The sequence below is a fragment of the Meleagris gallopavo genome, chromosome 28 (assembly GCF_905368555.1).
Source record: "Meleagris gallopavo chromosome 28, MGAL_WU_HG_1.1, whole genome shotgun sequence".
Classification (NCBI taxonomy): domain Eukaryota; kingdom Metazoa; phylum Chordata; class Aves; order Galliformes; family Phasianidae; genus Meleagris; species Meleagris gallopavo.
Window position 1 is genome coordinate 3107918 of NC_139431.1, and position 26408 is coordinate 3134325.

The following is a 26408-nucleotide window of genomic DNA, read 5'->3' on the forward strand; positions in this document are numbered from 1 at the left end:
TGCTTCCAAGTCTGTAATTGCACAATAAATACTTGCTTAATAAAGCTGACTTTTGTTTTGTAAAGTGCCTGTTGGTTATTCGTAGAAATGTGATGTGGAAATGGTCCATTAAGTCCCTTCTGAAGCATCCCCTGAGCAGCTGCAGAACTGCTCCCTCTGATATTTTTCTGGCAAAGTGTTACACAGTAAATAAGAAGATTGTGGCAGAAAGTCAAAAAAGACATTCAACATCACACATTTTGAGTATGAGATTGCATTTCTCCTAGTTGCAGAAATAGAGGTTTGCTATGTAGATACAAAGGAGATAAAATTCTCCATTTCTGTGGTCTGGTTCTTTGATGAAAAATCTAGGAGGGAAGGACTGCAGCCATGGCAAGTTCTAAGCATTAACTGCACTGTCCCACGTAATGGGTTTTGTCTGAATAGCAAATCCAGCTACAAGAGCGTGAATTGGTTAAAACATGAACTCTTTTTTTTTTTTTCTTCCTCTTTTTTTTTTTCTTTTTTTTTACCTCTCTGGAAATAACAATGTGGGGGATGTGCATATTTGCAGCTGAAGTTCTGTGTCTGTCCTTCTCCTCCATGCCCAGGTAGCTTCAAGTGGTCCAACCAGCATGAACCCACCCAGGGGTTCACCCCTTTGGCTCGGTGCAGCTCGTTTCCAAAAGGACAGAAATCCCATTTGCTAAATATACAGACGTTAGGAAAATGAGAAATCCTGCCAGAAAAATGGGAATCAACACAGCAGTCGGTGTCTGCAGCAGGAAGGCGCAGCCTCACTCAGGAGCAGCTCTCATAGTAGGTGACTCGCTTATGGATGGCGTCCCGGATCCTGCCCACCTGCTCCTGAAGGCCTGACAACCTGGCTGACTTGGCCACCAGAGCTCTGTTGCTTTCCTGAATTTCTGTCTCCAAAGCTGAGGAGAGAGGGCAGGGAAGGTTTTGTGAGATCATAACTGGAGGAAGGCATTGTGTGCAATCTGCCTTCTTGGACTGAGCCCCTCCTCCCTCCTGCACTCCCTCTTCTGCCCTAAAAACCCCAACCCCTCTGGCACCCAGAAGCCCCAGTTCACCTGCCCATCACCCTGAGCTCAGAGGCTTACTTTCCATACGGAGCATCATGTTCCACGTTTCCTCAAAGAGAGCTTTTGCCTCCAGATCTATGCTCTGCACACGGCTGCCCTGTGCTCCCAGTGCAGGGCTCTGCCCCTGTCTGCTCTTCAGCTCCGCATACATATCTTTAACTCGTTGGAAAGCCTGGGGAAAAGTAAATTAAGCAGCACATGTAGGATTGAGCAAATAAACTGGTGAAGACTTAGCAATGTTGAGCCGATTTTAAATACTAAAGAGATACTGTGTTAGAGCTCTGCAATTACGTTAATATGCAGATGCACAGCATGCTCACAAAGATGCTGACTGGCATCTGCACGGGCTGCTCTGCCTCAGGTAGGGCTCAAGACCCAGAAACGGGTCTTGAGTCAAAGGCATTAAGATTGAGAAAGCCGGAGGGAGCACGGTGCAGGGCCACAGTACCTGCTGAGCCCCGCTGGCCTCCTCGCTTGCTGCTGCCGCTATCTGCTGCACATCGCCGGCCCGCAGCCGGTTCTGCCCTGCTGTCTGCTGCAGCCCAGGGAGCCCCTCCGCCAGCACAGCCAGCTGGGCTGCCACCGAGCCCACGTTCTTCTCAGCTGGACCAAGCACTGCCTCGATCTACAAGCAGAATCCTCAATGTTAAGAGGGAAATTGAGAACAAAAACTTTTTCTTCTGTGCAGTGAGGGCCCACGGATTTCCTCCTTGCAGGCCTGGAGCTCAGAGAAGCAGACAAGTGAGACCCGAAAGGGAATAGCGGTTTTTTTTACACAAAATATCTCATTTCTCCACTTTGCTGGTACAGGGCTGTACCACACTGTAAAGCTGCAAAGCAGCAGAGAGCAGGGAGCATTGCTGTTATCGGGAAGTCACTGACCACCACTTACTTCCTCAACGCGCTCCTGTATGAACCGAAGGGAAGAACCTGAGCCCCTGATAGCCCCCTGGGCCTCCAGCAGCACTGTGTTTGCCTGTCTCAGATTCCCAACAACCTCTTCCACATTGCCTTCCACAGCATTCGCCCGGTTCCTGGAGAAACACAAGAAACAGCCAGAGTGAGTGTGGAGAATTGCATGGACTGGATATCAGGATTGCAGGGGCAAAATAAGCAAGCTGGAGAAGCAAGACAATACTGTAATGGAGAAGGCTGTGATCACCCCACACACATCCAGACACAGTATAGAATAGCCATAGAGCAGATTTCCATTCAAGAGAAGTGTTACTTCCATTTCACATCTCCAAACAGAGAAAATGAATTGAGAAGAGGAGAGATCTAGAAACAACTGCTTTACAAGGGTGCAGGAAAAAGAATTAAAGGGAAATTAAAGGGAACCAATTTCACTGCATACTATCTGCTTTTCATTGGGACTATTTAGACTGGAGGACAGAGCTCCCCATAGTGTCATGGTTTTTCATTGGTATTCCACATCATAACAGAAGCCAGACTGCTTTGTCTCATCGATTCCAGCAGGCTAAGCAGGTGTCAGACACTATAAAGGAGTTTACATACTTATCCCACTCACCTTCTCACCGGGATATTGCTGAAAGTCAACACATGACAAAGCAGATGCTCCAAATTTGCAAGGGCGCTGTGTAATTGCTTTTGAAGGGGCCATGGGATAATCCTCCCAACTTTCACCCAGAAAACAAATAGCCCATTTAATCCCCTCGTGCTCTCTTGTGTGATTAGAATGTGGGTCACCAATATCAATAACAGAGCAACCCCATCATCTCCCCATATATGGTCTTGAGAAACAGAGAAAATTCTGTTACTTTTGGTATAGACTTTCTTGCTCTAGGATCCATTTTTGGCAGCCAGATCCTTATTTGAATCAAAGTATCAGAGAAGCCTCTGTAGAGACTGCAAATACATCCTTTTAGCCACCACGCATACACAGAAGCACAGTCAGATTTCACCCCAGCTGAGCATCAGCACATTCCCTCTGGCTCAGTGACCCTCAGCTGCCGAAAGCCTTTAGCCAAGCTGACCTGGCCTGTTCTGCCTCCTGCTGCAGCTGCTTGGCTTTTGCAATGTCCTCAGCTGTCTGGGCAAGTATGTTCTCTGGGCACTGCAGCTTGGTAGCCAAATTTTGAATCTCGTTCATTTTTCTCAGAACTGCGGCAGCATCCGTGGGGAGACGTAGAGAGAGAACAAACTCGCTGATTTCCTGGATTGTTGCAGGGTCCGTGTCTTTGTCTGCATGCAAACAGAGGAACAATGTCAGACACAGAAGAGAGGTGAAAGGCAGGAAGGTGAAGGCAGATGTCCAGCATGCTCTTATACGCCATCTCTTCCTTTCAGAGAGCTGCCAGAATCTACTCTGGTTTAATCAACCAAGTCGTCATCCTTAAAAGGCAGGCTCAGTATGAACATGATCTGCCCCATCCCATGGAAATGGAGCACCAAATGGAAAGCACAGAGGGACCGAGGCACAGTTGTGCCCCACGTTCCTGCAGAGCACAGGCAGGGCTTGCACCACTGAGTAGATAAGGCTGTGTTTCAACACAAGCCCTTTTTATTGCACAAATAAAAGTTAATAAATCTGGGGAATCAGAATCAGGCAGAACCCAAGGGACATTAGCCCGGTGATTAGCTCAGAAATATCTTCCCTCATCATTAACACCAGGCAGCACCAAGTGACCTGATTTTCTTATTCAGCTAATGCTCGTGAGGCTTATTATGTTATTACAATCTGTCTGTGAACAATAAGTCATCCCACTGGTTTATAGGACAATGAGGAATTCTCTCACGATTAGCAGTCTGTTCCAGAGAGATGTCCATTTATCTTCTGTCCATAAGGTCACTGTTAAACTCTTCTACACTGTGGTCAGGGCTGACTGCAAGCCTTTGGGGAGCATCTGTCATGGGTATGGCTTGCCCTTGTGCCTGAGGACAATGAGAGACTCCCAGAGAGGTCTGAATAAACCAGGTAGCTGAGAGCCTAGCTAGGGTGAGCTGCTCAGTGACTCCTTTGTACACTATTCTCATACATAATATTACTGTAAAAATTGGGTTTTCCATGCACAAGCCAACCTGCACTGTGAGCTTGCACACTGCTACCTGACAAGAAGTTCCGAACTTGCTGGATGAACTGCTGGGCATGTCGGACATCTCCTTCGATCTGGGTTCTTGTTATGCTCATCTGTTCCATGAGCCGCAAGGCATTGCTTTGAATCTGATTAGCAGATGCCTCCGTCGTTTTAATCTGCAAAAACCAAAATCCTGATGGAGTCATTCCTACTCGACCTGGAATCCCGGCAGCCCTCCCTAAACCCTCAGTGAATTGAGCAGGTCACTTTGAAATTACACTATTTCCATTTCTAACATGCCATCATTTTCAAGGAGCATAAATGTTAAAGACTGAGGGCTGGATTTGCAAAGAAAGCTCCCAAAAGAGGCAGTACCATTTAGCTTTTGGAAACCCTTTTGAAATGGATTTTGAATGACTTTGAAACCTCGCTTAATCTGCACAAACCCTTGGAAGCTGTAGAAAAGAGATGCAGCAGCACGAACACGGGCACTGCAGACTGCATCAAATGTTAGGGCATCCCTGCAGATTCTGAGGTGTTTCCACATCCCTCACCCTTCTGTCATGCTAATCCCAACACCATGAGGAGGCCAAGTTCCAGCTTCTTAGCGACATTCCCACACCTACTGGCACTGCTGGAAATACGAGAGGAGCTTTTTGCCCCCTGTCCCAGGGAGAGGCAGAGACACTGCGCAGACAACTGCACCTCAGACCAAGCCCCAGGCTGAGTGTTTTATTCTGGGCTGCCCCTCCATGCCCACCCTTCAGACCTGCTGGCACTCACCAGCTGTGCCGTCTCCCTTAGCCGTGCATTCAGGCTGTCCAGCTCTCCCGCAGCTTTCCCAGCCACACGCAGGGCTCCACCAGCTAATGGCCTGGCACCACGGCAGCTGAGGCCATCCCCGCAGGCCATGCCACCATCTTGTGGACAAAGCGAGCCTTCACACTGTGCTGGGGTGCATGTCTCTGCTCGGAAACCACCACAGATCTGGAAAAGAAAAGAGAAGCAGGGCAGTGAGGCCCACACTTAGCTATGAGGCCTTATGAAGTCAAGATGGAGTCTCACAGGGACCTCCATTTTGAAGGGGGTGCCATTTTGGCAGAGGCCGCCATTTTGTCAAGGGCCGCCATTCTGACAGCGGCCATCATTTTGACAGGGGCTGCCATTCTGACAGGTTCTCTCCAAGAGGCTGAGGAACACTGTGTGCTGTGCAGGAGGTCCTCTTGGGGACACATTCAGAGGCAGCCCAAGCAATGACAGTGGCTGGATCATGTCTGCTTGGCTGCTAGCAGCATGCTGGCACATGGAGCAACCACTTCATTGACCCTCAGAACAGCAGCTCTTCCCTCTTCCCTGCTCAACCTCTGTAATTTGCTTTTAGACAGTAGGATGAGGAAATCTGAGCAGTGTGTTTGATTGCCTGGCACCTTCTCATGTTGCCACCCAACAGAGAAGGCACTGCTGCAGGGCACGGGCAGGTGCACAGCCAGTCCAAGCACCAGCCCCCCTGAATGTTCAGGAACATGATGGTGCCCTGCAAAGCAGAGGGGAGGCTGGTGGTCTCCACAGCAACCGTGCATTAGGAGGCACTGAAATGGATCTCCATGGCAATAACAAAGAAGTGAAGGAGAAAGAAAAGAAACCTCATCCAGAAATTAAGTGGGTCTGTGAGACAGGAGAACTGACACGTGAGAGAGTCCTTGGAGGAAAGATGCACATGGCTGGGAGGGGGTGGAGGGAGAGCTTGGGTGTCTGCTATCTGCAGCAAGGGATGCTCCAATGGTTCTACTCTGATGCCCACAAGCAGAGCTTTGCCGTTCAGGGCAAGTCTCTCTGAACAAAGTCTTCACCAAATCATTGAGATAGGAAAAGACCACTAAGATCCGCTAGTCTAATCATCAACCCATCACCTCCATGCCCACTTCATCTTGTCACATTGTGCAATTTGAGCAAAGATGTGCAACCATGCCCCTCAAGCTATACAAGGCCCCATTGAAAACTATACAAGCACAGAGAACCCCTCTCTATTTTCACCTTATTCACAGTAGGAGTCAGATTGGGAGATGAGGCCATCTGGGCCCTGAGGGCCAGCAGCTTGCTGCTGTGCGTGGCAGCCGCTGCCTCCAGCCCTGCTGCGTCTCTGCGGCTCTCCCTGGACGTGGCCAGCAGAGTGGCAGCAGCAGCAGCAAGGCTGCTGGCGTTGGTGGATGTCTGGTGAGCAGATCGGATGGTCCCAAAGGCTCCTGCAGGAATAAAGGCGGTGAATGACACAAATGCCTCAGTGAGTCATAAATGCAGCACAGCTACCGAAAGGAAGGCATTGACTATACCCTGTGAGTGGATGTGTGCATGGAGAGGAGGGGGACACAGCTAGAGTGATTAGTCATGAAGGCACAAATAAAAAGCTCCTTTTATTTCCAAATGCCTTTCAGCCATTCCTGTACATAGAACTGCAGAGCTTTGCTGAAGGACTGACCGCATGTTTAGGACTCTAAGACTGAAACAAAACTAATGCAAAAGCCATGCCTGTGCTAATGCAGGGCTGTGCTGCAGCTCTCTCAGAGCCCTTCACACCGCCAGAGCAGAGCCCCATGCTCTGCAGTGTGGCACGGGGGAGGCAGCAGAAGATGGCACTTGGAGAGCATTAGCTGCTGCAAGGATTTAATGGCAACCTACCACCAGCAGCATCACAGGGCGTAATTAGATCTTCTGAGCACCTGACAGCTAGCTGCTGGTTCTCCTCCACCCCTCCATCCCTTCCATCTGCACACAGCCATTATTCCTGCAGCCGCCCCCAGCTTGACGACATCTCCTCCCTGGGCTCAGTCCTGTCCCTGCTGTTGGAGTGTTTTGGCACACAGTGATGCACTGGTGGGAGGGACATGGGGGTGCATACTGAACTGCCCTGCCCCAACAACCAAAGGAAACAGTCCCACATTGGTCAGAGATTAGGCAGGGTAGAAAGCATCTCTCACACAGGGGGAAGAGAAGATGTTTGCTGTTCCTAAACTGACAGACTGAAAACTTCTCCATCTCCTCCACCCAGCCACTGGGAAACCATCAGCTACACAGTCCCATTGAGGTTAATTGTCAGCCTCAAATGAAGAGATTTTAGAGTGGCAGTGCTGTACCTGACAGATCTGTGCTGCGGCTGGTTTCAAACTGGGTCTTCTTGCTCTGATACTGGGCACTGATGGTAAGCAGGCTGCTGTTGAGAGCTTCAAACTCGTTTGATAGAGAGGCAGTCACATCCAGAAACTGAAAGTTGGGATTAATGCCTTGCATTTGCTCCCTGAAAAAAAGAAAATGCAGGAAACGTGAATTTAAGCAGAGAAAAAAGTGCATGTAGGCAGAGTGTAGGACCACCTCCGGCTGGAATACTACAGGTGCACCAGGTGGGATTGCAGGGCAGTTCAATATTTTGAGTTACGGAAGCAAAGCGGTGCATCCCTCACCTGATGGCAGTGAGTGCATTGCCCAGCTGGGCCAGGCCCTGCTCAGTGGCAGATGAGTGACCAAGGATGCCCTGCGCCTGCTGCAGGCTGCTCTGTGCCCGTGAGAGCCGGAGGCCCAGCTGGGAGCCCCCAGGCAGCCCCACGCTGGAGTTACTCAGGCTGGCCTGCTGCAGGCGCAACCGCAGGCGCTGGATGTCACCATCATAGGTGTGGAAGCAGGGGTGGCACGGCTCACAGCTGGGGTAGGTGCTGCAGTGGTCCCGTTGACATTGGTCACAGCGGGGGCCGGTGACACCTGGGCGGCAGAGGCAGCGGCCTGTGGATTTGTCACACCCCACTTCCTCGGTGCCCTGGAAGTCACAGTTGCACTCTGGGGAATGGAAAGGGAGAGGAAAGGTGTGAAGCCCATTGAAAGGAGAAAATAACAACAAATCAGATCCTGCTAGCTGGATGGCAATGCAATGCGCAGTGGGATCCACCCTGGTAGCCCCGCAGTGCCAAGGACAGAGGTGAAATAGCGTGGAGAATGCTGATGTCAGAACATGGGCCAAGTGCTTTTTTTCCAGAATAGTGGTGATTTCACAGTGCTACCAAACACTGTGCCAAAAGTGAATGTGATGCTTCCTACCTGTGCATCCTACCCTGACGTCTCCAAAGTGCCTATCTGGGCAGGCCTGCTCCTGCTGCGCAGCAGAGCACGTCCGCCCCGTGAAGCCTTCTCTGCACTGGCACTGTCCTGTGAACTGAGAAAGAAAAAGGACATCAGGGAGGAGACTCAGCACTGCTTATGCTCCTGGGAAAGCCCTCCCTGGTGAGTGCTGAGCCGCTCCCCAGCCTTTCTGTCCCCTGTCAGCTTCATCTCCTACCTGGGGGCAAGAAAACCACAAAAGGAGTTCCCAGCTTGGGAAAGAGGCGAAGCAGAGCAGAGGAAAAGCAGCACCTGAAGTAAAAGCAGCAGATTATACTCCGCAATGCTTCTTAACAGATGCAGGGGCACAGCAGGGAGCACAGCTCCCCAGTGCTGTGGAGGCGAAATGGAAATAAGGCGTTTTGTCACAGCCTGCTGTCAGTCTTCTCCACACAGCCCATGTCTTTGGCTGCAGCGATGCCAGCAGCAAAGCCATGGAGCCAGGTCTGCAAACAGCCTTGACTCATGAGCACTGCAAAGCTTTAGGTTTTGTTTTCAAGACAAAGGAATCGCCCACAAGCAACCAGTTTTTGAGCTCAGGTCTCCTCCCTGTGCTGTTTGGAACCTATCTTTGGCTCTCTGCTTTTGTTACGGCGTTTTTACATTTAGCTATAATTTTCCCAGTTATCTGTTAAGGCTGAAGTGACACACATGCTTTCCGTTGACAAATGAGGATAATTAACTTGCCGTGCCTGTGTGAAGATCTCTTATTAGGATTTCCTTGCTAAATAAATATCAAGCCTTTTAGAGCGGCTTAATCTTGCCTCCGTAATTATCTCCTCCTTTTATTTTCCTGTGTAGTCTGTCATAGTGCTTCTAGGAAATGGGAAGAGGAAAACAAGAGCAGATTGCGGTAGGAAGTGCACTGCCCATTTGTAGAAGCTCCCAAAATTGGAACAAGTGCTTTCAATGCTCTGAGCAGTCCCAGGCTGCAGTGCTGTCCAGCAGGACAGCTTCTGTTGGCAGTGATACCCCAGCTGCACTGAAGCAGGCAGGAATAATAGATATTGCTGGAATGGTTTCCAAAGGGAGCACCATGGCCTACAGACAGCTAGTGACCACCAAAGGATGCTCAGAGCAGTACCTGGTTGCAGTGGGTGCTGTGGGAACCACTGGGGTTGCACTCACAGGGCCGGCAGCCCCGGCCACTCGCCATGTCCCAGTGCCCAGCTGCACACTGGTCACAGTCGGTGCCCACCACATTGGGCAGGCAGGAGCAGCTCCCCGTCTCATCATCGCAGGGCACATTCTGCCGTGTTCCCAGTACGTTGCAGGCGCATCCTGAAACAGAGAGATGTTCTTTGGATTAAAATTGGGCGCTGAGCAGCAGCCTGGCTTCTCGCAAAGCTGGCAGGCTGCTGCCTGAGACGTGCTCTCCCACTCCTCCCTTTGCAACAGAGCTTGGCACAAAGATGCATCCCTGCTCTTGTACTGTGCTGCCTGCTCAAGCCTAGCAGCCAGACTCAGCAGCCCCACAGACCTCTGTTCCCAGCACAGACAGCGTCCACCCCAAGCTGTGGCTGCCCTCTGCTGCACACAGTCTGTCTTGCCTGCGCTGCATCGCCTGCAGCACCCCCTGCAGCTGCCTGCATCAGGAACAGGGCACAACCCTATGCATGCCTGAACCCTGTTCTCCCTATCCCTGTGGCCAAACACATCCCTGAGACAGGCCACAGCCTAAGCAAGGAGCTTTATAACGTTTTGCAAAACGCAGATACATCTCAGAAATCCCAAACCCAAGCTGGCTGGGAAGCACAACCCTTGCAGAAGATGCTGAAGGCAGAGGTGCAGGGGCAGCAGGGGCTGTCTCGCAGCATACTCACTGCGGCAACCCAGGGGGTTGGCATAGGCCAGCTGGGCGAAGCCTGGCTTGCAGAGGTGGCATCGCTCGCCCTGCACATTCTCCTTGCAGACACAGTGCCCCGAGAGCGGGTCGCAGACGGAGCCCGGCACTGTGCCATCCGGGTCACACTCGCAGGCTGGAAAGGTGTGAGAAGTGGCACTGCTGAGCTGCCTTCAGAGCAACTGAGGAGTATGAAGGGGAGATCACTGGGCACTCACGTTGGCAGGCTTCAGGATGGGTGAGATCCTGCCGCTGGTTGCGGAAATAGTTGGTTTTGCAGCGCTCACAGTTGTTTCCCTCCGTGTTGTGCTGGCAGTCATCGCAGACACCCCCGCTCACCCCACCGCTGGCGTGGAAAACCTCCAGGTCGAAGTGGCACGAGGCCGAGTGGCCGTTGCAGTTACACCCTAAAAAAAGCCCAAACAGCCCATCCGGTGCTGCAAGTGTGCAAGGACCTCCAGCAGCATAGGACACGCTGTCACTAGAGGGTGCCCTAGCCCCCTGCATGGCACCTCTGCACCCAGTAACAGTCCCAGTACAGAGCTGAGGCACACTGGGCAAAGCAGAGTGCGGTGCACCCGTGATATTGCCTGGCTGCAGCCTCAGTGAAGCAGAATGCTTTGGGAAGCCGTTCTATAGAGACAGCTCATACTCAGGAGGAGGAGGAGGAAGAGGGGAAAGTTGTCACCGTACGCTGGCACTCATGGGGGTCGTTGTCCTCCGCGGGGGCCCAGGGGCGGTCATTGTAGAGGGCAGCACAGTGGCCACAGTTGGGGCCAGCAGTGTTGTGCTGACATTCACAGCGCCCGTGCACCTGCAGCAGAGAGCAATTATCCTGTGTGAGCTCAGAGCTCAGCTCCTGCAGCCACCAAGCTCCCAAACTCCTCACAAAGCTCCTCTGCCTCCCTCTCCTCACAGGACATGGGTTAACTGTCTTCATTCTCATGGCCACCATCCCACTGCTGCAGGCAAAAATGGGCACTGCTCCCCCCAGTTACATGCAGCATTGTCCCCAGGCTGTTCTCTACATCACGAAGCTCACCATGGCATGCAGGTCCCTCGAAGGGATACAGCGGTCAGCGTGGCCATTGCAGAAGCAGCTTCCCAGCACCTGCATTTCTGTCACCGCATAGAAGCTGCTGGGCGAGCGGTAACTGTGGTGCATGACGTGTGGGAGCTGGGTGAAGTTGATCCTCAGGTTGGTGAACTGCCCCAGCTCTGTTGGGGACAGACAGTGTGAGGGGACAGCAGCATCAAGGTGCCATCTGCAGAGATGCCTCACGCTGTGTTCAGAGGGCTCAGAGATAGCAGCACCAGCACCCCGAGCAGATGAACCATTAGCAAAGGCCTAAGGCTGCTCCTTGGCACTCCAAGGGCAGCCACTGGGCACACAGCAGCTTAAGGCTTTGCTTGAAGAAGAGCTGTTCCAGCCCTGCATTCTGCATCACCTCTTGGAAAACCACAGGCTGTCTTCCCTCCCTTTCTCAGACATAACAGAGGCTGTTCACTTACTATTAACAGACTGGCTGTAAGAGGTAGTAATGGTAGATGCCAGGTCTTGGACACTGAATTTCACCTTAGAAGGAATAAAAAAATTAGTTAAAAAGCAGGAAAAGCAGAGTGCTGTCTTCTCAAACTCTGAGGGTAAGGGTGTGCTCCAGATCCCAGCCATCACTTAAGGCAGAAAAAAGATTTCAGAGATGCAGAGGGTTTTGCAGAAAGATAATCTAACCCACAGAGGAGTGAGGGCTTTCCCTTAGGAGCAACAGGAATCCTCCAGAGCCCCCCACTGGATGTGTACAGCATCACTGTATACAACATTTGTAGAAGTTTTTTGGGCCACCATGTGTTTCTGGGACACCCACCCCAAATCAGTGGTCGCACTATGGGGCACAGGCACATGCTGGAGACCCTTCCATAACCCACCCAAGTGCTCACCTTGCTCCCATGCATGGGGTACCCATGCTGGGCCTGCAGTGGCTGGCACCGAGCATCCCCCCAGCTCTCGGGGGCACCGCGGGGGATGTGGGGAAAGGCAGCAGCACAGTCAGAGGCCAGGTACTGGTACACCTCCCATGTCTTGCCAAAGTCCGTGGAGCGCTCAATCAGCATCGCAGCGGGCAGTGGTGACTGTAACATCAGGGAGAGAGGAACATCTGCATGGTGGTGCTGTGAACTGGTTCCCAGCCAGGGCTGGGGAGATCTTCATCCTCATCATCATTCTCCTTTCCTTCCCTCCAAAACCCTGTGTCCTATGGGCCTCCGTCAACTTTTGATCCACCGGGAACCAGCAATGCCCATCCATCACCACCCATGACTCCCTGTGAGCAGCACTACTGCATACTGACCCTGAAATCCAGCACGATGCTGCTGAGCTGGAACTTCTCATCCAGATCCAGCTGCAAATAGACGTGCTCCATGCCTGCGGGCACACAGAGATGGCCTCAGAGATGCAGGACTTCAGGAAAACACACCATTTGGCTGCATAAGCCAAGCCATCTATTCCCCTCTTTCCCCTAATTCACTGAACCCAGCCCTGCTGGGGACCAGCACTCACCACTCTGGGATTGCCACCAGCGTGCACGGCCGGCAGAGGACAGCATGTTGGCCACACGGTGCCCATTGCGAGCGTGAGGCAGCCGGGAGTCACACTTACAGCATCTCATGTTCCACTGCAAGGAGAGAAGGTGGGTGGGAGGTGGGTGGGATAGGGCACAGCCCTGATGCAGACCCCACCAGCACTGGACAAAGAACCAACGCAGTGGGGACATCATTGAAGAGCACACGGCATCAATGGAGCTGAGTTATTGGAGAGCTGGAGAGCTGCCATCATATGCCAAGTGGTACCCAGGACCAGAGTGGTTACCCTCACACTCCATGTAGAAAGAGAAAAACTTATGAATGAAAGGGTTAAAAACTAAAACCGAAAATTGTTTTGACTGAAATATATTTCTAGCAAACCATCAAAAAATACTTTTAAAAAATCATTCTCCAAAACTGCAGATCTTGAAAAAAAGCTCTTGGCAGCTTTTCAGCACCAGTTTACCCCTCGCCGATGGCCGGGCAGCTATTTGCTTGGGTGAGCAGAAGGGTCCTCCTCTCACATCCCAAACCCTGTGCGGTGCTCAGCCACCTCTGCACTCTCCCCTCCAAGAGCAGTGGCAGCAAACAGCTCAGCGGGTGAAAAGTCAGTGGGTGGAAGTCAGGTGGCTCAGAGTTCAGCCCTTCACTTAAGCAACTCATTCAAGCAGCAAACAGAGACGTGGCATGGGCAACACGGGGACTGGAGAAATCAGGATCCCCGGGGAGCAAACAAACACCCTGGTTTTGACCAACCCAGCAACGAGCTGTGCTGGTGCTTCTGAACGGCTGCCGGGTACGTGCAGCACATGAGTGGGCTCAGAAATATTTGGAAAGAGACAGAGAGGGATTGAGCAAGAGGCAGGGAGTGGGAAGGTATGGCCAAGGAGGGAGGTGGCATGGAGCAGCAGATGGGCATCACCAAATCAGGGGGTCCTGCAGGTGGAGCTGAGGTGGTTGAATGGGAAGGCTGCAAACTGCTACTGTGGACGAAACCCAAACACAAACCCTGCCTGCTGGAAAGGGTCCTGGCTGCACCCCAAGGCAGGAGCTGGCTCTGAGCAGGAGGCACTTTTTTGCCTGGAAGCCTCTCAGCACTGTGCTGGATATAGAGAAGAGATCCTCAGCTTAAACCGCTCTGTTTCCACAATATTTTCCACTCTTTATGTTCTCTGTCTATTAACACCCCAGAACAGGACTTGGCTAACTACAGCATTTATAACAATATTGCAGAGTAAGCAAACACAGACCTGCAACTGCATGATGGTGCAAGTTCCCTGGCTCCACCACCTCCTCCCAGCACTGCCAATAAGAACCAGCAGCACCATTCTCTGACCCAGAAGCACCATTCCCTGACCCAGGCAGAGGAACTCACTGCAGATAATGACTGCTAGCAGCAAAATAGCAGGGAAGCTAGAGCAATTATCCACAGAAACAACCTAGCAAACAACTGCTAATAATGATTAAACTTCCCAGCAGTTCTGACTGTGATTAGAACAGGGGGAGGATGCATTTCTGCAAGGGGAAAGGTTAATGTCAACTAAATTATTCATTAGGAATTACTCATGCATACTTACTGAGACCATTCACACAGCCACAGACATGAGCACATCCCACAGCTACAAGTGGGGCTGCAGTCACACTTCGAACACAGTGCTGAGCACAGGGGCAGCTCACACCCACCACGTCTGGGGGCTGTGCAGCAATCCTTATCAATTCACAGTTTCCTAGCTTTATCCCCCAGGGCAGCCACAGTCCTGAGTGTGGAAAGCTGAGTTTTTTTCCTCGTTTCCATCCTCCACCTTTATTAAGGCCAAAATTAACACTGGAAAGCAAAAATTACTTCATGCACTTTGAGCAAATTGTGAAATTTCTCTATTGCACAACATGAGAATTCACTATTACTGACTGCATGTGTCTCAAAGTTCCCTGGGGCAGAGGGAATTACCAAAAATGACAGCCCAGCTCTGGTCTGAAGGAGCACACCTTTCCCCAATTCTCCCCCTCATATTTACCAGCACAGAAACAGCCTGGATGGATTCATCAGAGCCAGGACTGCCAGGAATAGAGCAGGGCTGTGAGAGTATGTGACAAAATGGAAGTCAATAGGTCACAGTTTCTAAACTCGGGCTCTCTTCATCCCTACCCCTCTTGCCAGCAGCAAAGGCTCCCGGCTGTGTGGCAAACCAGAAGCACCAAGAGCCACAGTGAGTTCTGGTAGCTAGCAGATGGGGCTACTTAGAAGGTACTCATTGACTTCAGTGCTGCCCTTGGAGCAAGCCAAAATTCAGGTCATGGAGATCTTGGGAAGAAAGGAAATCTGTTCCAATCTTTAGAAAGGTAACTCATGAGGGGGTCATTTGAGAGGAAAAGCAAGCATGCTGAGAATAAACAGACTCCTGTTTTACAAGTAAGTGGTGGAGAAAAAATAATCTATGCAGAATGAACAGCTGTTGTAAAGATGACCATATACTACATAGAAAAGCAGAGCAAGGCTGCAAATTGGGATGGAAAGTGTATGTGTGGATGGGCTGCATAAGTGGAAACACACGTGTACCTATGAGTGATGGACACCTGCAAAGGCCAAAGACACTCTTGGGACACTCTGCAGAGTTTGGGGATCCACTCTGCCTCGTGCTGCTCTCTCCCTGTGCATGAAGGGTGCCTGGTATTGGCTTTCCTCCCTCACTTCCCCCTCCTCACATGTAGGGGCAGAAAACCTCAAATGATCTGAAGCTGATGGCTTCTGACCAAAGTATGTTAAGTAGCTATAGCTGCCATTTTAATATGAGTAAAGAGCCCTTAAAATAAAACCTGGCTGAGGTGCATCACTCAAAATAAACTGAAGCTACTCATTTAGCACATTTGAGAAGCTGCTGCTCTCCGGTCATGAAATAGAGACCTTTAGGAACTGCAGGACCTTGGTGGTCCTGGGTCAACACAGCTCTGTGAGTCAGAGCACTGCCAGTCAGCTCCAGACATGCAGCCTCCCATGCGGCAGCCTCGTGTCTCTTGTGCAATTAATATCCTATTGCGATAGTAATCACTGTCCCAGTTCTATTTGGGGAGTGGAGGGCAGGAGGAATTTATATGTATACAGAGAGATGGAGCATTATTCAAAAATAGAGTTGGCAGCACGAGTAATTTATATTGGGAACAAAGACACCTGTCAGAGCTCTTATGCAATTCCCTTTTCCAGCCCCACAAATTCCCTGCTAACACCAGCATTGCACACCAGGCCAGCCAAGCAGGGATGTGCATCTGCTTTCCATGGGAAGATGCTGTAGAAGGACCAATAGATGTGTCACTGCAGCTAAACCTCCTGCGAGCAAACTGTGTTCACAATACGGGACTGTACTTCAATTCTGAAGCGTAGATGAGTCCCTTAGCCATAACCCCCAGTGCCATTCCCTTGCTGAGCCAGTCAGAAACAACACGGTGAGCTGAAAGCACAGAGCACTCTGCCCTCAGGCTGGTGTTGCTGGTGACCCCAAATTCAGAGGTGATTGCAGGGCTGAGACAGCAGCAGGGCAAACATCTTAGGCATGAGGGCTAAGGAAGTGAACTTCATTCCTTCTGCTTGAAAGCTAGCATGTGGGCGCCTGTTTTCCTCACCCAGTCTGTCCTCACGTCATTTCCCTTCAGAAAAGCTTCACTTAAAGCCTGCCATGATGACAGTCTGCAAAATCTGTGCTGCACGAGCTGCTCCCCACCCCACACATTGTAGAGGCCCTGCTGCCTCTGACTCTGAGAAGGGTGACGTGATGTCTGAGAGCATACGTGGGAATCTGCACTCAGGAGGCAAAAAAAGACACAGAGAACGGAGGAGGAGAAAAGTGGGCAACTGCCTTTTTCCTCTGTGCATTGCTGCAGGTAGAGACATATCCCTGCACCAGGAACAAGGTGTGTCTGAATGCCAGAGATGTGATAGCACAGAGCAGCAACCCACAGCTGCTGAATTAACTTCAGCAGGGCAGGAATTATTCGGTGCAAACCCTCAGCATTGTGAAGCACCATCAGCCCTGCTTTGAGCAGGAGGGGAGATTTAGGTTGGATGTCAGGGGAAGTTCTTTACTATGAGAGTGGTGAGGTGCTGGAACAGCTGCCCAGAGAGGCTGTGGATGCCCCGTCCATCCCTGGAGGTGTTCAAGGCCAGGTTGGATGGGGCCCTGGGCAGCCTGGACTGGTATTAAATGGGGAGGTTGGTGGCCCTGCATGTAGCAGGGGGTTGGAGCTTCGTGATCCTTGAGGTCCCTTCCAACCTGGGCCATTCTGTGATTCTGAGCTTGGGGACCTCCTCAGTCCCATCCAACTACAATTACTCCCTGCTTTGAGGAGGCATTTTTCTGTGTAAAGGACCTGAGCTTGATTTATGATTGGGGTCTGGAAAGCAAACGAGCTGCAGGGCACAGGAATGTTTCAGTGGGAGCTTCCCTATTCCAACACACCTAGGAATCCCAAAGGAGCAGGCAGCATGGCTCAGACCAGCATCAAGCCAACTCATGCAGGTGGAAACAGATGTAACCATCAGATGGTAGCAGTAGGGTGGACAAAAGCATTACTCTTCAACATACTCACTTTCACAAGAATCAGCCTGTGTTTTTCGGGAGCAGCCAAAACCAACCCAGTGCTTGAGCACCATAGGGAGGGATGTCACCGTGGCACGAGAAGGGATCTGGGTGATTCCCACCTCACACTGCTCACATCCACCAAATGCCCATGAACAGCAAATGCAGGCAGGCAGAAAACCTTACAACATTTAACATCCTGTGTTTCCCAGGGCCAGGGTGTGAAGACCCACAGAATTGCCACGTACCCACAGACTGTTCCACCACAAACAGTGGGAAACAGAGCAGCAATACAAAAGGAAGCAAATCATCTTTTCCCTATCTTGCCTGTCCTTTAACAAAAGATGTCACAGTGATTTACAGAGTGGTTTGGGTACTACAACTGTAGTTCTTTTCTAGTTCTGAATAGACCCTTCAGCTGAAAGCACTGCCAGGCCCTGAGGACACAGGCATCTTCTGACATGAAGGCCAGGGCACACTGCTGCAGAGTGAGTGCCTTCATGCTGTCCTTGGAGAGGTGGCCAGGCCAGGAGCTGCTAATCCATGTGAAAGCCACACCGAGCCTCCCCTTGGTTCCCCACATTGCTACCAAAGTACTATGTATAGCATCCAGACAGAGATGAGCTAACCAGCCTTGAATCACACCTGTCTTAGTCTTTCCACGTGCATCAGTGCCTTCAGGACATCAAATTCAGGGACGCCTATTTTTTTATTTTAGTTTAGTTTTCCTCTTTGCTTTCCCTGCCACCTTGAACAGCCATTTCCTGAGCTCTGAGTGATTTCCAAGCCAGGCCATTGGTCTGTTTGGTTTCCTCCCCCTTCTCTTTTCTAATCATCGCCACAGTCCCTTGCACTATAAATGGCAATTCCGAGTCTCCAAGGGATGGAGCAATCAGTGGTGCAAAGTATAAAGGTTAGAGGGATCCGGAGCAGACAATGGAGCAGGGGGTGCAATCGAGCAGCCCAGCAGGATTGCAAAAGAAGCCCCCGGGGCGGCGGGCAGACGGCTCATACCAGCCAGCTGGCACCTGGCATCAGCACCCACAGCAACCCTTCATCCCGTGCCCCCTGCTGACATTGCAAAACCCACTCCAAATTTGTACCTATTTGGCACCAAGACACGAGCCAGGCAACAAAAAGAGTCAGAAGAGTCACTGAATACATTTGACTATTAAATGGGATGAGAATAGGGGGAAAAAAAAGTGAGTTCGTGAGACTCATTTTGGATTTAATTAGAAAATGCTCAGCATGAGGATGTCTCCAAAGATAGAAGCTGGAGTATTCACAACTTGAAGCAGCCATCACAGCTGCAGAACAGAAATGAAGGTCTCTGACTCCAGGAAAGGAAAGGCACTAAATACACAAAGCTTCTATTCTCAAAGCTAGAAGTGATTAATCCAACTCAACATACCAATGTTAACTGTTCCAAATTCCTTTAACCTCAGTACTTATCAGCATAAGGTGCTGATTCCACTGACAAGCTCGAAGGAATACAAAACCTGGATGTTTTAGGGATCTGAAGACCAGCTGGCCACCACCACCTCTCTGCCTCCCACCATGGGAGCTCACCCAGCAATTCCATTCCAAACAGGTATTTATACTCAAGGTACTTCACAGAAGAAAGCTGACTCACTCCAGCTGGATTTCCCTGCACAAAGCACATCCTCATGGAGGACTGCTGTGTCCTTTCCTCCTGAGCACCTCATCCAAGCACCCTCCCAAGGTGCTCCTCGCCTGCCCTGCACTGAGCCCATTCCCTTCCAAGCTCTCCAGCACAGCCACATTTCCAGACTAACAGAGAGAGTTATAAGGAAGCACTCGCATCACAGACAGCACCCCTGCCTGAGCACAGAGCTGAAAAATGCTGCGAAATGAGCCATTAGCTCTGACTTTGGGTTTTGGTTACAGCTTTGGAGCCTGGGAACATGCAGCTGCAGCTGTTATCCTCTGAGCACCGCTTCCTACCCCCACACCATTTAATTGGAAACAGCCGCTTGGCTCAGCAGCTCTTCCAGCAAAAGCCTTGGAATGTTCCCATTTTTGACAATTGAAAAATGAATTTAGCTTACAGCTAAGGAGGCTGGGGACTGGATGGCTTTGGATTTTTGGTTGCAAAAGCTTCCATTCTGCCCATTGCACAGCTTGTTCCCTGCTCATGCTCAGCTTCTCTGCCCTGATGCGGTGCAGAGGAGGACCCCAGGGCTGGAGGGGACACAAAGCATGCAGGGACGGAGACAAGCACCCAAAGCAGATCAAAGACATTGTAAAGGGTAGGAAGGACAGCTAAAGGCATCAGCATCCCTACACGGGGCTTAGAGCAGAGGGAGCAGCACGTACCTCTCCGTGCGGTGTGCAGTACGTCTCAGGCTTGGTGAGGCCACAGGTGGAGGAGGCCATCAGGTGCTGGCCCCTTCCCAGCAGGAGGTCCCCCCTGGGGGGATAGCAGGCCCCATGGGAGCAGGCTGGCTGTGCTACCCCTGGCTGTGGACAGGCTGCAATGGCAAGAGAGGAGAACACAGTGACTAAGCCAGCAGGTTGGCCTGGGACAGAGCTACACCTGGGCATGCCAGAAAGGATGAGGGTTCATCCCTGCATTGCCTTTGTTTTTAATAGTACACAGCGCTTAAAATAGCTTTTTGTAGCTATTGCTCCTGAAAGTCTTCTTGATAGGACACATCTCCAGAATCCCAACATCTCGGTTTCAGGGATGCTCAGTTCCCTGCTCACTGTACTTAGCAGCCCAGTCTGGTTTCCCTCCATGTACCCACAGGCCCTGCAGGAGGTGGCTCAGCACAGAGCATCCTTTTCCCAAAGCACTATGACTGAACGCCAATCCAATCTCCCAGCTGCAATGCTGCTAATACAATGCTTACCTAGCAGCATTTCTTAGCCTCAAAGGGAAAACCTTCCTATCGTTCCCTTCTCATCAATAAACATAATCATCCAATTTCCTTTGCAAGAAATTTAGCTACCCATAAACTCACCTTGCTTAAAACATGGCACACACACAGGCTCTAGGCAATATAACTCACTGCAGTACTCATTTACAAACCCAATTAAAAGATCAAGGTAATTTCCAATAGGCAACAAACAACTTTCCCTCCCATTTTTCCAGAGACATGGAATGTTGGGCCTTACCCAGGAGGACAAATAATGCCCACAGCCAAAGCTGGCAGCAAGACTCCATCATGCCAAGGACACACCTAGAGAGGAATTTGCAGTGTAAGCAAAAATATCAGAAAATACCATCTTAAACTTCATCCCGGGCACTTTACATTCCTTATCTACCTAATTTTAATTGATCTAGCAGGTTGAAAGTCAGGAATAATGTAGAGGGAACCCCTCAGACTGTGCATTAGAACAGATGAGCACAGAGAATCACAGCCCTTCACCAGACAGGACCCCCAGGGTCCCCTCGAGCTGAGCACAGGGCAGTCCCCTTCCTAGGCACTATCTGTGGATCTTTATGTTGTTGCTGAGGTGAACCACACAGGCAAGAATGGCCCCTTGCTGTCTGCAGAGCTCCAATTTCTGCCCGCCTGGCTCTGGGGACTCCAGAAAGCCATAGGCACACACACAGCATCGAGCAGTGCCCGAGGAGCCCACAGCCACCCCACACTGCTGCCCTCCAACCTGGCCGTGGTGCATGCTGCCTAACACAGCTCCAGCTGGAAAATCCCAATGGCCCTGAACCTGGGTAGAGAGCACTGATAAGTGCAGCTGCTAGGGGCAGCCAGCAGAACGCTCCACTCCAGGAATTTCCCCCTATTGCTGTCCTGTGTGACCAGAGCCCCATTCCCAGCCTCTGAGGTGCCCCAGGTCCCCACCACGTACCTGCCTGGTGGCGAGGGCTGTCCCCAGCAGCTGATCCCTGCAGTCACACCCGTCTCCAAGTGCTGTTACCTTCCTGTTTGGCTTTTAACAAGCATCTGCCTCACCTGGAAGAGAAGTGCCCGTGGGTGTAGCAGTGATAAAGGCGTGATTCAGGCACTGCAGACATCCCCACCCAGCTCCGGAGAGCTCAGCTGCTCCAGACACAGCGTCACTTGACAGTGTGACGGTAGTGTGAACAAGCAGCCTGCAGGAAATGGCATCGAGTGCCTCGAGGCACATCCCTACAGGGATGTCCCTACCCCAGGATATGCCCCAGGTGTGCTCAGGTGGGTGCTGCACCCAAGGGTTTCGGTCTCCTTCTCCCTAATGCCAGGCTGCACGGCCAGCAGGGTGAGGTGCCCACCCTCATGCAATGGTTTGGTGCACCCCGCTCAGCACCCCGACCTGGGGATTTAAAGCCCAGTGAGATCCTGTGTGAGTTGTAGCCGTGCTGTATATTCACGCACCAGGCATCAGCCCACAGATGACCTGCAGGAGGGATGGAGCTGTGCAGGCTGCAGCACGCACCTCTCCTGTCTCCAGCAGCGGAGCCCCTCGAGGCACAAAATAGTTCTCAACCTCATCTTATGCAATCTACAAAAATACAGTACTGCAAACTAACCAGCTGTGACAAAAAAAAAGGCGAGGAAGAGCCACATTCTCCAAGAAGCACAATTCTCATTTGGGTACCAAGAGAAGTGCCACGATTTCCAAAGAGACTCCGTATTTATCACACCAGGAGGGCTTTAACGGCTCCCTGGGAGCTTGCAGGAAAGTCACCACGAGAGCAGCCCTTCTCCCCTGCCTGGGGCCTAACTCAGACCTTTGCTGTGCTTGGTGCTTCAGTGCCACCGGTGCTTTACATCAGCATGCAGCAAGGCACAGCTCCAGCACCCGCAGCACTGCTGAACTCAAAGTGCAAATTTCATATTTACCTTCTCAAATCCTCAAAACCACACAGACCCCCCACATGCTCTTGTTCTAACAATTTTTTTTTTTTATGGTCTAAGCCAACCCCAAGGAAAACCTGCAGGAAGATTTGCTATTTACTTTACTGACTCAGCCCAACATCACGTCCTGCACCCGGTCACACCGTGCCAGGTGGCCCTGAAGCTGTGTGCCCAATGCATTGCTGGTGGGAGCTGCCTGCCCGTGGAGCTCCTAGAAAAGGCGTGCAACAGAGCTGGGAAAAATACTGCCCTACGGCTACAAAGTGTGCAGTGTTGGTTCCTGCCCTGGTGTGCCTGCCCACAGTGCCGGGTGCAGGAGCAGAGCTGGGTGTGCCGTCCTGAGCCATTGCTCAGCAATGCGGGGCTGCTGCATTCCTGTGCCCAGCAATCCTCCTCCGCCCCAGCTGGGGGGTGTAGGGAGAACAGCGGAGCATTTTGCTGAGAACCTGAGAGCTGAAGCATGCCATGAGCACAGACGGCGTCCTGGCACATCTCATCCAGGTGGGGCACAGGGACCCCCAGCTCAGCCCCATGCAGCCCAGGGCTCCGCACCTAATGAGCACTGCAAGAAACTGCAGCAAATCTCCCTGAGCTCCACCCTGGAGGAGAGGAGAGAAAATGGAGAGGAGAGGAGAGGAGAGGAGAGGAGAGGAGAGGAGAGGAGAGGAGAGGAGAGGAGAGGAGAGGAGAGGAGAGGAGAGGAGAGGAGAGGAGAGGAGAGGAGAGGAGAGGAGGGCTGTGCTGGGCATGGGCTACTGCACAGCTCCTGGTGGTGCAGGTTGCAGCCATCCTGCGAGTCTGGGCTGAATGTCTGCTGTTGGGCACCTCTTCTGTCTGCTTCAGTCACACCCAAAGCAAGGACAGACAGGTTGGCTTTTGCTCTGCTTAGCGCCCATCACTTTGGAAGATGAAGCTGCACGGCTGGTGCTGGAGGTATCAGCCATTCCCTGACCAGGCACACTGACCCAGGTCAGCACACAGGCTGCTGCCAGGATTTTCACTTCATTTTCCCACAGCAGCTTCAATGCAAACAGCCCCTCGGTGCCCCAGGCTCTGCAAGCTCAAGCAAGAACAGCCTCAGTTATGGAGTATCTGCTGCAAATTTTTAAGCCTCAGGAAGAAAGCAGGTGGGTATTCAGGGACACAGCTTGGTGTGGGGGACCCCCATCAGCACTGTGCCTTGATGGGACTTGGGCTCTTATAAGGGGGAAGCCGCAGCTGAAAGCTCACCCAGACAAATGCTGCTGCGTGCAGCTCACTGCCTACCTCACCACGTCCTGATGACAGCACTGTCCTGAGCACATGGGCATTTCAGGAATTTCTGATGGATTCCCACTCATTACCAGAAACCCCTGCACCTGCTTGAAAGCAAATAGAACTTTGAACCCAAAAAATCACTGACCTAGTTTAGATCTAACCCGGGATTGCCCCGGTGCCCTCTGCTCAGCCTGCACAGGGCACTGCCCCAGCCCTGCTCCTGCTCTGATGTGCTCCGTGTCCCCAGAGAGGAACTGTCTGGGAAGGATGCTGCTGGACAGCAAGACCTTGGCACAGCCACATTCGTCAACAGGAGAAGGTTTGCAATAAATGCAGGCACTCTCTGAGCTGTGTCCCTTCTGGCACTGCAGGTGGTGGCTGCAGAAGTCACACTATGTTCTGCTCCCAATGGCCACTTTCTCCCTCTCCACAGACCAGAGACACCACCAGTGCATGCCATAACCCCACTATGGTAAACACCAGAATTTCTCCTCTCTTTACACAGTCAAAGACCAAACCCAGAAGCATTGAGCTCAGCGCATGGCCATGCTCAGGGCATCCCCTTCCCAGTCCCCACATGTCCCCCCTTCACACCATGGGATTTGGGTTAAGCCTCAGTGCCCTGCAGAGCTCTTCCTCCCGATGACGTTCGACTCTTGTCGTTTTCCCAGCTATAATGCCTGCTTTAATCAAAATTGCAATTAAACCTGACAACCTCCCTGTGCAGACTCTCCTAAATGAGATTAGGAACCGGCTAAAATTAGTCTAATTTAATGTTAATCATTAATCTTTTTATCCACTCTTAATCCAATTTAAATGTCCACACAACGAGACTGCATAGATGTCGTTACTGCAGCTCCAAACAACACTGAATTAGATATTATTTAATTAAATCAGCACCGTGCTGCCATCAGAGGTGTTTGCAGGTGATCACCAACCACTCAGTTACCCAAACCATCACCTGAGCTTCTGCAGCTCCAGGTATCGGCACAGTGTGATTGCAGACATCTCCTTCTGCATTTGATGTATACAACATTCCTGGGTTCGGGAGGCAAAACAATCCTGCCTGCTTTGTTTTGTTGCTTTTCTTTTTAACTTCTTATTTTTCAGGCTGAGCGTCACCGCTCAGACCCTCTGCATTGCCTGGGATCACAGCCTGCACCATCCTGCAGTTTGCAGCACCCTGGGTGGGAGCAGAGGCTGCCCTGGGCAGGAGCACGACCTTGAACTTGCCCTGTCTGATTGCTGTCTCTGCTGGCTCTCTTTTCTGCAGCGCTCGTTTTTCAAAGAGCTGCAGAGAGGAAAAACGTGGCTCGAACCAAAGAATTGGCTGCAACCTTTGCCACCAACTTGGCAGAGAAGATAAGGACTTTATTTTAAGAAGGAAAAAAAAATAGTAAGGAGGAATAGCCTCTTTAGCAACTTTTACAGCCAGTCTTGCAATAAAATTTCCTAACCGCATTCAGAACTTGTAAGCAGAAAAAAAAACACCCCAAATTTCCCTTGCAGCCCAAGCACCTCCCAGCAGCACTGCGGGGATGGCTGCAGTCCTCTCTACGTGCGGGATGTGAGCACAGGGCTGACTCACTGCTCACACAGCACAGGGACCAGCTCAGCAAGGAGGAAGAGGGAACAACACCAATGCACCCAATGCTTTCCTTTCTGAGGAGCCCAGCATCCGCCTGCCACCGGCCCTCACGTGGGCAGTGAGTCGCACAGCAGGTGTGCCAGGAAAAAAGGAGAAGAAAGCAGCACATGGACTGCAAACAGGCTTGGCGATGCGAGCAAGACTTCGGGTTCCTTTAACCATGAGCCAGACTGGTGATTTTAAGCCACAATTTGGGCAACATTGCCTCATAGAGCAGCTTTTCAGGTCATCCAGAATAAGGACAGAGCAACACAAGCTCCAGCCGTTCCCAGATGGCACGGGGTCTCTTCCTGTCTTTCCCACCCCAACAATGCTGAGCCAGGAGATTCCTCCACCCCTCACCATGGCTCCCTCTGGGCTTTACCCCTTCATCAGCACCTCCTCCTGCACCAGTTCACACTGCACACATCCACGCACTGCCCTTCCCACCACCTCAGCTCTGCAGAGCAAGAATTACCAACTGCAGAGCACAGCTGGGATGCTGCATAGGTGCAGCTGGATAGGTGCACCAGCAGAGCCAGCGGTGCAGGGAGAGCAGAAGCAGCTGATGTAATGCGCTGTATGGTATTGATGCAACACTACTGGGCAGCGAGCCAGGGAAGCAGTGTGACAGTGCTGTGCTCTTTTTTTTTCCCCTGTAAGGAAATACGCTGTTCTTTCTGTGAATCATAAAGGGAGGTTAAAATTACAGCAGGGTGCTACGGAGTTTCAGCTTTGGGAGAAGGACAGTGTGATCTAAGAAGCAGCCTATAGCTTTTACTGCAGGTGTCACTGCCAGTTGTTCCCTTATTTGAACAAATCAAGGTGTTGTCACACACTGCATCTCACAGCTGTTAATGGGTCCCTTTGCCAACCTGCAGTAGTCTTTAAAGTGTCTGCATCCCATCCTGGGTCACATCTGTTGGGCTGTACCTGGATGGTTGTACCCAATTCCCAGGCTGGATGTGGCTCTGGGCAGCCTGGTCTGGTGGTTGGTGACCCTGCACATAGCAGGGGGTTGAAAAGAGATGATCATTGTGATCCTTTTCAACCCAGGCCATTCTGTGATTCTATGAATTCACTGTGGAAACGGGCAGCATGAGAACATCAGTACTGCTGAATCCAACACCCCACTTCCATATACAACACCTTACATCCACCAGCTCAGAGATTAAGCACTACTGACACTACTTCAACCCCCCCACCCCCGAGCACCAGCTCGATAAACCTATATAATATATATCCTAAGCTTGCTGCTTACAGAAGCAACCACAGAGCTGCATTGCAACGCTCACAGAAGCCCTCCGGCTGTGAAACGAGACCGGAGGGGAGGGAAAAGTTTTGCAGATTTAAAAAAAAAGGGTTTTTTTTAAGTCGTCCAGGACAGCAGCCAATGCCGGGGGGGGGGGAGATCGGGGAGGGGTGGGAGGGGAGCAGCCCGTGCTTT

The 26408-nt window shown here is 51.4% G+C and overlaps 1 protein-coding gene across 2 annotated transcripts; it reads right to left on the bottom strand.

Annotated features, from left to right (window-relative positions):
* Positions 1–237: 237 nt before the first annotated feature.
* Positions 238–21285, bottom strand: LAMB3 (laminin subunit beta 3). 2 transcript variants are annotated; one of them, XM_085210313.1, is made up of 23 exons: positions 21093–21285; positions 20393–20457; positions 19592–19746; positions 12664–12778; positions 12455–12528; positions 12045–12236; positions 11619–11682; positions 11149–11324; positions 10800–10920; positions 10325–10513; positions 10087–10242; positions 9348–9544; positions 8204–8318; positions 7576–7945; positions 7252–7412; positions 6155–6363; positions 4904–5107; positions 4152–4296; positions 3080–3287; positions 1978–2119; positions 1534–1710; positions 1104–1257; positions 238–917 (listed from the first exon to the last, which is right to left on the bottom strand). In XM_085210313.1, the coding sequence occupies exons 2-23, from the start codon at positions 20442–20444 to the stop codon at positions 781–783; spliced, it is 3513 nt and encodes a 1170-aa protein (XP_085066439.1). In that variant the 5' UTR covers positions 20445–20457; positions 21093–21285; the 3' UTR covers positions 238–780. The 2 variants fall into 2 exon arrangements, with proteins under 2 accessions (XP_085066439.1, XP_010722461.2); XM_010724159.4 differs by having other exon boundaries at positions 21089–21285.
* Positions 21286–26408: the final 5123 nt, after the last annotated feature.

Excerpts from the sequence above, each read along its gene's own strand:
- LAMB3 (XM_085210313.1), bottom strand. The coding sequence starts at position 20,444 with ATGATGGAGTCTTGCTGCCAGCTTTGGCTGTGGGCATTATTTGTCCTC. Across the intron at positions 8,319-9,347 it reads ACAGCACCCACTGCAACCAG|TTCACAGGACAGTGCCAGTG; the intron begins GTACTGCTCTGA and ends TTTCTTTCTCAG. Across the intron at positions 6,364-7,251 it reads CCGCAGCACAGATCTGTCAG|GAGCCTTTGGGACCATCCGA; the intron begins GTACAGCACTGC and ends TTATTCCTGCAG.